The 13,159-nt window shown below is 37.3% G+C and overlaps 1 protein-coding gene across 1 annotated transcript in view; it reads left to right on the plus strand.

Moving 5' to 3' along the window:
* The window catches only part of TMEFF2 (transmembrane protein with EGF like and two follistatin like domains 2), a 273,362-nt gene extending 261,565 nt beyond the window's left edge, over positions 1–11,797 (plus strand). Inside the window, exons 8-10 of the mRNA XM_065927708.1 lie at positions 6,799–6,922; positions 8,481–8,639; positions 11,589–11,797. Of these exons, the coding sequence (XP_065783780.1) occupies positions 6,799–6,922; positions 8,481–8,639; positions 11,589–11,685 (380 nt within the window). The 3' untranslated portion in view covers positions 11,686–11,797. The remainder of the gene's footprint in view (positions 1–6,798; positions 6,923–8,480; positions 8,640–11,588) is intronic.
* The last annotated feature ends 1,362 nt before the right edge of the window (positions 11,798–13,159 follow it).

Here is a 13,159-nt window from a genome sequence, read left to right on the forward strand (position 1 = left end):
GACAATATGTGGTGAAGATCATTTTATGCTAGAATGTCTGGATTACAGACATGGTAAATATTTAAGATATTTTCAGTTCAGTTCAGTTCAGTCGCTCAGTCTTGTCCAACTCTGCGACCTCCTGAATCGCAGCACGCCAGGCCTCCCTATCCATCACCAACTCCCAGAGTCCACCCAAACCCATGTCCATCGAGTTAGTGATGCCATCCAGCCATCTCATCCTCTGTCGTCCCCTTCTCCTCCTGCCCCCAACCCCTCCCAGGATCAGGGTCTTTTCCAATGAGTCAACTCTTTGCATGAGGTGGCCAAAGTACAGGAGTTTCAGCTTCAACATCAGTCCTTCCAATGAACATCCAGGATTGATCTCCTTTAGGATGGACTGGTTGGATGTCCTTGCAGTCTAAGGGACTCTCAAGAGTCTTCTCCAACACCACAGTTCAAAAGCATCAATTCTTCAGCGCTCAGCTATCTTCACCATCCAACTCTCACATCCATACATGACCAGTGGAAAAACCATAGCCTTGACCAGATGGAACTTTGTTGGCAAAGCAATGTCTCTGCTTTTTAATATGCTGTCTAGGTTGGTCATAACTTTCCTTCCAAGGAGTAAGCGTCTTTTAATTTCATGGCTGCAATCACCATCTGCAGTGATTTTGGAGCCCAAAAAAATAAAGTTTGACACTGTTTCCACTGTTTCCCCATCTATTTCCCGTGAAGTGATGGGACCAGATGCCATGATCTTAGTTTTCTGAATGTTGAGCTTTAAGCCAACTTTTTCACTCTCCTCCTTCACTTTCATCAAGAGGCTTTTTAGCTCTTCTTCACTTTCTGCCATAAGGGTAGTATCATCTGCATATCTGAGGTTATTGATATTTTTCCTGGCAATCTTGATTCCAGCTTGTGCTTCTTCCAGCCCAGCGTTTCTCATGATGTACTCTGCATATAAGTTAAATAAGATATTTTACACTCTTTAAAATAGTAAAATGTCCCCATAATTTAAGCAAAGTGATTTTCTTTTCTAAATAATGTCCTTATTTCTCTACTTCCTTTTCCTAGGATATCAAAAATAATATTTTTCAAGAAATATTAATATTGGTAATTTATTGCAAGTAAATATTCATATTACAAATAAATATTACTCTTCAAAGTCAAAGAACCTAGAGGTCTGAAACAATCCAATCTACCGTTAATACTCTATAGTATGTGAGAAACAGTAACACATCTGAAAAATTTTCACACAAACTCACCACTTCACTCTAACTCATTTCCCCTATTGAACAGCTCTGGTTGCTTAAAAATGCGCAGTGGAAATCTGCCTCCCTAAAGCATCCTCTAAATTCTGATGATATCTCTAGGACTTTTCCAACTTACTCTAAAAGCCTTACACAGAATCAGACTCCTCATGGGGAATCGAGAGCCTAAAAACTTTGTAGACATATTCTAAAGAAAGTCCTGAGGCTTCCCTGGTGTTTCAGTGGTAAAGAATCCTCCTGCCAATGCAGGAGACATGGGTTCGATCCCTGTCCAGGGAGATCCCACATGCCTTGGAGCACAAAGCCAGTGTGCCACAGCTACTGAGCCTGTGCTCTGGAACCTGGGAGCCGCAACTACTGAAGCTTGCACACCTAGAACCAGTGCTAAGAGAAAGCACTGCAATGAGAAGCCTGCACGCTGCAACTAGAGAGTAGCCCCTACTCACCACAGCTAGAGAAATGCCTGTGCAGCAACAAAGACCTAGCACAGCCAAAAATAAATTTTAAAATTTTTATATTTTTTAAAAGTCCTGATTAAAGCAAAATAGGAATATCTCTAGACAAATATCATCTTACCAGCCCCCAAAGTCCTCCCAGACTGTGATGCACCGTGGATAGGGTCTGGTCCTTTAGCCTCTAGGTGCAGAAATTTGAAGAAAGGTGACTTGTGCCCCTAACATATATGGAAGCGCAGAACCAATCAGTTCACTCCAATGAAATATATAACTGTCAAATGGATAAGATGGCCACGTGGTAGGGTCAAAGCCATTCCCAATGTGTAGGCTGCATAAATGTCCAGTTATTTTAAGACTGTTTAAGAAGCAGAACATCAAAACAAGAGAACTCGGTTGTTGACTAAGTGAATATTTCATAGCATCAGACACTAACAGTCTAGTGCAGCCATATCTGCAGCTGGGGACCGGGTTTACTAGTTAAAGTTGCCTTCTCAGGGCCCAGAAGCCTGAGAGCACTGGAACAGGTGACAGAACAACATTCAGATGCTTCTTTTGCCAAGCTCTAACCCTTCTCCTAAGGGAACCTCCTTCCTTCAGACACTGGGATAGTTTTAGTTTAATTTTACAGTCACATTTCTGCTTAGTAGATAATGTCTTGCTTTGACACATTAATTCCTGAATGACATCTTGTTTCTAACTTTGGGGGAAGAAAGTAGGGGTAATGAGAAACACATGCACACACACCCTACTCCAGGCTGTACTGATTTAAGTCTCTGAATTGCTATGCCTGGCTCTGTCCACTTTCTGTCGACTTATCTTACTAGACTTGTGATTAAAGCCAGGTTTTGCCATTCACCATTTCTTCTGTCTCTTCAGCTTGCCGTGTCTCTTTCCCTGAAAGCACCAGGACAGAAACCATACATGTAGCTGTGTTTTAAAGCAGCCTAATTCTATAGCTCTTGACTGGAATGCTTACTAGCAATGGGCATACAGCCCTATGAGTTCTGCTGCAAGTAACTCAGATTATACCAGAAACTGTTCCTTTAAGAAGTCAGGATCTCATTCAGAACAAACCATTTGTAAACATTTAAAATAGGAAACTGGACAAAGATTTTAAACAAAGATATGAAAAGTTTCTAGCATCATCACTCGCTCTCTTAGCAGAAGGCGCACAATCCTTACATTAAATCTCTTTTTAAATGGAGAAGAGAAAAGTTGATATGTAAATCATCAACCACTGGAGAAAACATACAGACTTCCAAAGTATCATTTTTCTATGATTTAAATCTTTAAATGCTTTGTTATTGCTTCAGTACCTATGCATAAACATCAGGATCACAAATGTCCACTGTGGTTCATGGACACATTTGGTTTGTGTATTAGATTTCTGCGTTTTTACTCTTCTTAATACACTCAAATCTCATTTCTGAAACATGTCTATTGCATTACTAGAAGTGGTTATATATTCAGGTTTTCAATCAACTGGTTTGCTTGTTTGGGTTGACTATAAATTTGTTGACATATATTGATGATTCCTCATTTTCTTGCCCAGGGATCATTTCTTCTACTCATTTATTTTCAATCTAACTTTCTTATTTGACAGTATCCTATGAGCAGCATAACAGAGCACTCCAACCTCATAAGGAATGGTGTAAACTAATTAGCAGATTTTATGATGGAGACTATTGCCCTCCCACTTGATCATCCTGTCTGGATAATGAACTCTATGAAAACATCCAGGTCTTACTACAGTAAGGCAACAATACCACTCAGACAAGCTCTCATTTTGCCCTTAAACTTCAGTTCCTAATTGTGGACATGGTACAAATTCAGAAAAAAAACAAAAAACAGTATGGGGTGAGGGACAGAGTTAAAAATAAAACAGCCTTAAAAATGGATCTGAGTTAATCTGAAAGAGACACGTGCACCCCAATGTTCATCACAGCACTGTTTATAATAGCCAGGACATGGAAGCAACCTAGATGCCCATCAGCAGACGAATGGATAAGGAAGCTGTGGTACATATACACCATGGAATATTACTCAGCCATTAAAAAGAATTCATTTGAATCAGTTCTAATGAGATGGATGGAACTGGAGCCCATTATGCAGAGTGAAGTAAGCCAGAAAGATAAAGACCAATACAGTATACTAACACATATATATGGAATTTAGAAAGATGGTAATGATAACCCTATATGCAAAACAGAAAAAGAGACACAGATGGACAGAACAGACTTTTGGACTCTGGGAGAAGGCGAGGGTGGGATGTTTCAAGAGAACAGCATCGAGACATGTATATTATCAAGGGTGAAACAGCTCACCAGCCCAGGTGGGATGCATGAGACAAGTGCTCGGGGCTGGTGCACTGGGAAGACCCAGAGTAACCTGGTAGAGAGGGAGGTGGGAGGGGGGATCGGGATGGGGAATACATGTAAATCCATGGCTGATTCATGTCAATGTATGACAAAAACCACTACAATGTTGTAAAGTAATTAGCCTCCAACTAATAAAAATAAATGAAAAAATTAAAAAAAAATTTTTTTAATAAATAAAAATGGATCTGAGTTAAGAAAATCTTGATCTTCTTTTCTTCATCTCTACTTTTGCAACTGACAGAAAAATAAAATAGACCTAATAAGATGTGTTTGAAAAAGACTACCACTGAAATCACAGTATATACGTGGATTGTAGGGAAGTTACAGAAAATTCCCCGACATGCAGGTGTGCAGAAGCACTGAAGAGTTACTAAGGAACACTAAATAGAAGGTTGAATAGTTTGTTCTGGGGAGAAGATCCAGAAATAAGAGTGGAAATCAGTGCTGGTTCATTACATCAGCAGTGAGGCTGACAAACCCCACTGCTAAAGTCATCTTTCAGCAGCAGGTGTGCGGCTTGTCCACTCTGACTTACTGCCTCCTGACCAAGGCACAGGATGAGTCCAGTCTTCATGGCTTCATGACTGACCACAAGCCCTCGCAGGGTGGATCCAAATTCCGCAGTCATCCTGCTTCCATTTTGGTCACATACTCCGATATTGGAAATCTGACCCCACACTATGCATTTCAGGTTGGGTGTTGTTTGCTTCCTGTAGGCACTATTTGTTACCAAAAACACCATAGTGACTTGGAAGAATGGAAGAAACCAGAAGAGAAAGTTCTATATATTTGTCTTTTCTATGAAAACGGTTCTTGCAGTTTAATAGTAATTATCAAAGTAGAAATATTACAATGCAACCAAAAGATCACCTAAATAGGTAAAGAGACACAGATGTGAAACAAAGGAATGGCTGAAATGCCATCGCCAGTATCTTCAGCATCCTTATGATTAGTCCTTTATTCTTTGGGTATGCAATTTGAAATATTACCCTCATACCTGTGTGCACAAATATCCCTATACAAGAAAGCACATAACATATTTAACAATTTACTTCAAACTTTAATATTTTTCAGATGACAACCTAGGTATTAAAATTTAAAGGTATTTTATATCTCTGCTTAAACATAAATAATACATTTGTCTACTTCACTAATACTGAAGGAACATTTTTTTCTCATGATGAATATAGTAATCATCTGTGATGGACAGTAAGGGGCTTCCCCGGTGGCTCAGCAGTAAAGAACTGCCTGCAGTGCAGGAGCCGCAGGAGCCCCAGGTTTGATCCCTGGGTTGGGAAGATTCCCTGGAGGAGGGCACAGCACCCCACTCCAGTGTTCTTGCCTAGAGAATCCCATGGACAGAGGAGCCTGGCAGGTTCATGGAGTCACAAAGAGTCAGACTCGACTGAAGTGACCTGGCATGCACACATGATGGACAGTAAAAAATTATAAGAATGCACTATAATAAAAGAAAAGCTATACCCCTGTATAGAAATTGTAGGAGATAATCTGTTTCATAAAAATAGTAATTTATTCTCAATCTTCCATCGCTGGAAAAACCCATACTGCTGACCAATTACTGTGGTCCTGAAAAGCATTATTATTTTTATACTTTGCGGGCCATGCAACATGGCATGTGGGATCTTAGCTCCCTGAACAGGGATCAAACCTGTGCCCCTTGCATTGGAAGCTTGGAGTCTTAACCACTGGACCACCAGGGAAGTGAAAAGTCAAGAGACTTACATTTCTCATACTTTAGGCAAGACTCTTAAAGTACATCAGTTCTCAGATTATAGAAGAAACTCAAAAAAGGCAAAACTTTACATTATAAAACGAACATGTAAGGAATCAAAAGACTGCTTAGAGGTGGTATTACAAACAGGAAGCAAATGTATTTAAACTAACAAAGGTCAGGAAAAATATTTACTATCTTTATAGAAACATGAGAAAACAAGGCTTAATGACAGAGGAAAGGGTTCATTTTAGAACAGAAGTTTTTTCTTTATCATAAGTTTAAGTTTCACATGACATTGTAAACATAGGCCAAATATTATGAATTAGAATATACTCACCGCATTTAGAAATACTGTGTTAGGATCTATATAACATTTGAAATAACATTTGCTCTTTCAATAGCATTATTTAGGCAATAAGAAAATGTGCGGGTGCTAGGAAAATTCGTGTTCACTGTAGATGAAAAAAGCCTGAAAGAATACATTTGTTGAAATTTGCATTTGGTTTGGAAAACTTCTGTTTAACAATTGAACACAGCCATATTTTAACTTTTAAGCTCCCACATGGAGAGTGTCAAAGGCACTGCAGCAATTTACTTTTAGGGACATTATGCGGGGTTTTGAAATTCACAAAATAGGATATTTCTTCCTGAATTATTTTATGATCAATGTACTGTGTCTACACAAGGAAAGTTAAAGCTGTCTGACAACTCACGGAAACATTACTGGCTCTTAAAGATGTAGGAAATTACATAAAAGCATGAAAAGCACTGGGTAATTTTGCAGTTTCATCTCGAAACACAATTGAAAGACATCTGTCTTTCAGTTCTTTCTCCGTCTTTCTTCTGAAATACGGCCTTTTAATTCTTGCCCTTTTAAATATTTTTGCCTACTGTAGCTTTGCTTCTTAATATCCTGGTTGATCTTACCAGGCTAAGAAAGTATTTACAGGGGATGTTGCTTTTATCTGTATTCACAGAGAATGCTAACAAATTAGAAGAAAGTGCCAGAGAACACCACATCCCTTGCCCAGAACACTACAATGGCTTCTGCATGCACGGGAAGTGTGAACATTCTATCAATATGCAGGAGCCATCTTGCAGGTAAGGATTTCACCCTTTAACTTTTAAATGCATAAATTAAAAATATAGAAACTGAATTCTGGATGGCATCTGCCTGAGTGGGTGATCAGCAGTCACTCTTTTTTCTGCCTCTCCTACACACACACACACAAGAAAACAATATCTGTGTACCTTCCATACCCAAGTACTATGTAACACATCATTATATACACTCTGCTGGTAGAATTTTAAATTGTACCTTGGGCATTACAAGTTCCTTAAAGTCACGGCCTCCTCTGGTTCGTTCACCACTCTTTCCCATGGATGCAGAGCAGTGTTTGGCACAGATTAGAGACTTGACAAATATTTCTCAAATGACTGGATGAGGCCTCACTCTAAGTCAAATAACATGGTTGCTTTGGGTAGGTCATCTTTTCCAAAATAATGGCATATACAAGTGGCAAATGGTGAAATAAGTTGCATATTGCTATACAGGGAAAGGAGTGCTGCTCTCTTTTTCTCTCCCCTCTCTTCTCCCCCTCCCCTTTTCATCTCTTTCCCCTCCTTCTTTTTCTTCATCTTATCCTTCTTTCTTCCTTCCTTCCTCTCTCTCTCTTTTTCTCAAGATCTGTCTTCCTTTCATATTTTCCTTCACTGAGCACACGAGCACCTGCCTTCCAGCAGAGTCGGGCAAACTGAGGAGCTGCTCCCGCTGTTCTGTCATTCCCAGCAGAGCTGTCATTTTTAAATCCTTCTGATGCAGAAACCACAGATCCTAGGATATAGTTATGAGACATTCAAAGTGAGGTACTAAAATAGTTGCACAAAGTCAATGACAAGCTGATCCCCACTAGTGTTATTCTCATGTGAGCTGTTTCCTCGTTTCATGGTCAACTGCTGATTCTAACACATCTACCTGAGCTTTCTGATGAGGGTTGAGTGACAGAGTTCATTCTCTGTCATTCTCAGATGACTACACATGGGCTTGTTTTGCTAAACCTTACTGCCTACATTGTAATTACCTTTTTACTACTGAAATTTAACTCTCTAACATAAGCAGACAACTTTATGACCAGTAAATTAAAGAAATCAGTCTTGCTGTACCTCTGGCCCTAACATATGTTTTAACACATTCTAACTGTTCAATAGAGAATGCTTTATCCAAAAAATAAATAAATAGCACTATTTTTTTTATACTCATGTCATCAGGAACAAGCCTTTTCCCAAGTAACTATGTTGACTTAGGTTAATTAAAGAGCAAGTTAAATAAAATGTAAAGCTCACCTGAAAAAAATAGAAAGAACGGTTATTCCTGGGCTTCTATCATCTCCCTATACTATCACTATCATCCACCCACCCTCCTATCTTCAAACTCTATTATTATAAGTATAAAAAGAAACCACATTTCTTTGAAATAAAAAACACAAAGATATCTTATTGAAAATAAGTATTTGAGAAACAAATCTACAAAGTACTATTTTTTAAAGGCAGGAAAAGGAAACAAAAGGCCCTAATTTCAGAATGAAGAGAAATGGCCATAGGCCAACTATAAAAATGAGTACAGCAGCTTTAGGTAACTGGACGCTATCATTTATTCCAGGTGTGATGCTGGCTATACTGGACAACACTGTGAGAAAAAGGATTACAGTGTACTGTATGTCGTTCCTGGCCCTGTCAGATTTCAGTACGTCTTAATCGCAGCTGTGATTGGAACGATTCAGATCGCCGTCATCTGCGTGGTGGTTCTTTGCATCACGAGGTCAGTAACTATCCTCAGTGGTCACTCACGTAAAGGGATACATCACTCCTCCTCCTCTGAGTCAGATCACTCTAATTACAGGTCCCTTCATGGACTCCGCAACCATCCCTTCTCTAGAGCCCTATTTCTTCATCATAACATTTAAATAGCCAAATGGAAAGACAATGACTTTCCTGCTGGAGTAGTACAAATTCTTTCCTTATTTTTGCATTTTTGATGAGGATTATTTATTTTCTCAGCAAAGGCCTTTTCTTTCCTCTTCTAATGTGTGATGCCAGTCTTTGTTTAAATATGCTCTTCACTTCTAACTATAAAGTCAATCTTCATTCAAACTACTAACAGACTGTTTAAATGACCAGCATTTCCTTACTCAGGCTTCCTAGTGGCTCAGAAGGTAAAGAATCCACCTGCAATGCAGAAGACCCAGGTTCAATCCATGGGTTGGGAAGATCTCAGCATGCCAAAGAAGATCAGAATAGATTTTATAGAAGACCTAGAAAAATATTAAATTATAGCTCTCACTTATAGCACTTATATTTCTAAGTATAACTCTCAGGTATAACCATTTTTAACTTATTTGATATAAACAACAAATACATGTTTATCTTAACTTAGCAAAATAACTTTAATCACAAAATTCAAAGAAAATAGTTATAGTGAGAATGATCACGTTGTAGTACATGAAAACCTTTGATACGTGGAAACACACAGCAAATTTCACAAGAAGCTTTCATATCAAACCCCAGAACAGTCAAACAGTAATTATTTCCTGGAGAGTTGGGTTGAGAGAAATACAGAGATCTCATCCAGTTTCAACAGAAAAAAAGAATAATTACTAATCTCTGACAGTGGGCTTGAAGTAGAGGACAGAGCCCAGGTAAGTGCTTAACTTCATTAGCGTGTAAATTCATGGTAACCAAGAAATAAATTCCAGACCAAATGCATATTATTTATATCCTAGTCTAACCAGAAATGTTATTAAAGATATTCTGTTCTGATCTGATTTCACTCTGCTCAAGAGAAGAGTTCCAAGGAAGTTTTTCAAGGTTTCTGCCAAATTCACAAGGCATTTAGACTTTCAATCGTTTGTGCAACTCTACAGTAAATCAAAATGTTTCCCAAAAAATTATTTTCAGAAGACAAGAAAATAAAAGTATCATATCTGTAGAAAATAAAAGTCCTAATATATCTCAGTATCTGTATTGTGCTATCTTCTTTGAGGACAAGTGTGGCATTTGCTCTTGAAAAAAGACAAAATGTGGTTCATAAATCCTTCCCTGGTCTAAAGGCTTAAGGGAAGATCATCGACGGGAGCTCTGTGCTACTCAAAGCCAAGTTGAGTTCATCAACTCGACTCTCGTGTTTAGATGCCAAGTGAGTCAATGGATTACATTAAAATAGATTCTGGGGAGTGTAAAAATAACTTAAACCAAAAACACTAAGTGTAAAAGAAAAGATAGAAAAGCATCTAAAACACAGGAAGTTGTGCCATATTACTCCAAGGGTGTTGAGCCTTCTAATATCCAAGCAATATCAGCATATGACAAATGAAATTCATATGTAATAGATCTAATCTCATAACAATTTGATTTGCTACCTCATGTACTAACAAAAATGCAGAACTTTCAATGCTTGAGCAGATGTTTAAAAGTCTTATTAATCACAGTTTCATCTCCATACATAATAAAACCAACTGGGATACATAGGGTCCTTATCTCCCCAGAAATTGTGTGTCTCTATGTGTGTGTGTCTGTGTGTGTGTATCATATATGTGTACACACACACACACACACACACACACACACACAAATAAATATACATGTGAAAACTTTATGAAGAGGGAACAATTATCCCCATTTTCAACATAGGCACTCTGGGGTATGAGAAGTCAGCAAGCTGCTGAGTGTACACAGGTTAGCAACCAGGGCAGAAATGAAGTCTAGGTCGCCTAATATCAGAGTTGGTGCATTTCATCATCACTCATACTGCCCCTTCCACTGGTCATGATGTTTGTATTATGCTATTCAAGATAACCTAAATTGAGCCCCACATTAGGCTGGCCACTTTTTAAGGCACACATCTGTTTTCACTTTCCATGTAAAACAAAATCTATCTTCTCTTTACTTTTGAGGAATGTGGCTTCCAGCTCCATGTTCATTTTGACAGATCTACTTCCCTCTCCAAATCATATATATATACATATATACACTGTATACATTTATTCATCTATGAACATATATATGAATATGTATTTTCTGATACTCTATAGGCTGTTATAATAGGATTTTATATGAACTCTATATTATTATTTTTATTTGTATCATCAAAGAAACTATCATAAAAGAAACTATCAGAGCTCTTTAAATAATTTGAGTATTAGCTTTGTATAGAAGCTAAATAATCGGTACCAATTTATGTCTCTAGCTTATAGTATTCATATACAAAAATGATATTAGGTTGAACCAAAACAATATCCCTTTTCTTTACAGATCCTATATTAACAGTTGGCTCATTATCTGGCTTGATAAAATTTAAACTTTTAGCATTGAAATATCAATATAACATTCACCCTTGGGACGTTTAAAATATAAAGTTGTTGAAGACTTTAACGTGAGATTAGATGGGCTCACACTTGCTTGATTGCATTGTGCTGAGTCATTCTTCTTGCCTTGATGAGTAAGCAGTCGCAGACTAGGTACATGTATTCCTCTTGAACTCCCATCTCTGTTCTTCAGTTCTCCTTCATAGACGCTTAAAGACAACTGCAAGGAGAAGCAAAAACAAAGCCAAAAACCTCTTCCAAAGTAATTCCAGCTTCTGCTAATAATAAATTCGTACATCTGAAATATTTTAATAATTTGCTTAATCTACAACTTCACTCTGTTTTTGTGGGACTGGACTTCAGGTAATAGCACTGGACTAAGATTTGTAAACTTTCCAACCTTCTAGGAAATGCCCCAGAAGCAACAGAATTCACAGACAGAAGCAAAATACAGGGCACTACAGTTCAGACAACACAACAAGAGCGTCCACGAGGTTAATCTAAAGGGAGCATGTTGCACAGTGGCTGGACTACCGAAAGCTTGGACTACACAATACAGTATTATAGACAAAAGAATAAGACAAGAGATCTACACATGTTGCCTTGCATTTGTGGTAATCTACACCAATGAAAACATGTACTACAGCTATATTTGATTATGTATGGATATATTTGAAATAGTATACATTGTCTTGATGTTTTTTCTGTAATGTAAATAAACTATTTATATCACACAATATAGTTTTTTCTTTCCCATGTATTTGTTATATATAATAAATACTCAGTGATGAGAAAAAATTGGCATTCTTAAATTTGCAGTATCTCATAACTGTAAATATAATCAAGCTAGTACCTCTGTACAGGCATCAGTATTTTATCTTTCTCCACATCTTGAGACAAAGCATTAGTTTATACAGGACTCAGTGGCTAGGTTTTGAGTGATTCCAAGATCAAGGAAAATGATGGTTATTGGAAAAGAGAAAAATAATTTACTTTATATTGAGTGAGGATAAAATATTTCAGATATTTGAATCATCTCTGTCTCATCAACTTTCTTCCCTAGTCTTCCATTTTCATCCCCAGAGCAGAAAAGTCTCTGGCAAATAAATTAAAGAAGAAGGGGAGGAAAAGTGTTTTATAACTCATAAAGGAGAGGGAAAAAAGATATTGGTTTTTATTTGGGAAATACTTTAGACTCTTCCAGTTAAGTGCATATATCTGAAAGGTCCTGAACAAGCTACATATTAGGAATGCACAGAGCACAAAATCTATTCCATTTAGGTGCATGGAATTAACAACTAGGGAAAATTTTTAATAACATCATTAAATGGGTAACACCAAATCATGAATTCTCAGAAGCACCTTGCTATATTTATAGTATATGGTTCTTTAAAAATAAGTTAGAATCATAACCAAATACCTCATGAATAACTTTATGGCTAATGCAGCAGCATTATTTGAAATGGAACTAAGATGATAATATTTCATAAAAACAGATAAATGTGTTATATATATATATATATGATAAGAATGAAAATTAATCCCATAGCATATGAAAGGTTTTAGTGGGAAATCGATATAGATTTTTGAGCATATAAATAGGCATGACCATTTTGGAAAAAATAAACTGTAAAAATTCTCAAGGAATAAGATGAAAATAACAAATCAAATAATTGCCTTATTATTATTTAGATTTTCACAGCTTTCTGTGGCTAACACAGTAATCTAAAGAAAGCTTTCTTTGTCTCCTTCAAATGCCCCCTGCATATACTGAAAGGAATGACACTTCTGTGGCCACACACACAAAAAAAGGACAAATGTCAAACCAACACATTCTGAAAATAAAATATTCAGTGAAAAATAAGTTTCCTGAAGTGATATTTAAGATATTTGTTAAAACATTTTTTTTAAAGGTGACAGCCTAAATAGGATATAGGACTCTGTGAAAAATCTGCTTTTCTAGGTTAGTCATCACTTT

Source organism: Muntiacus reevesi, chromosome 3 (genome assembly GCF_963930625.1).
Source record: "Muntiacus reevesi chromosome 3, mMunRee1.1, whole genome shotgun sequence".
Lineage (NCBI taxonomy): Eukaryota > Metazoa > Chordata > Mammalia > Artiodactyla > Cervidae > Muntiacus > Muntiacus reevesi.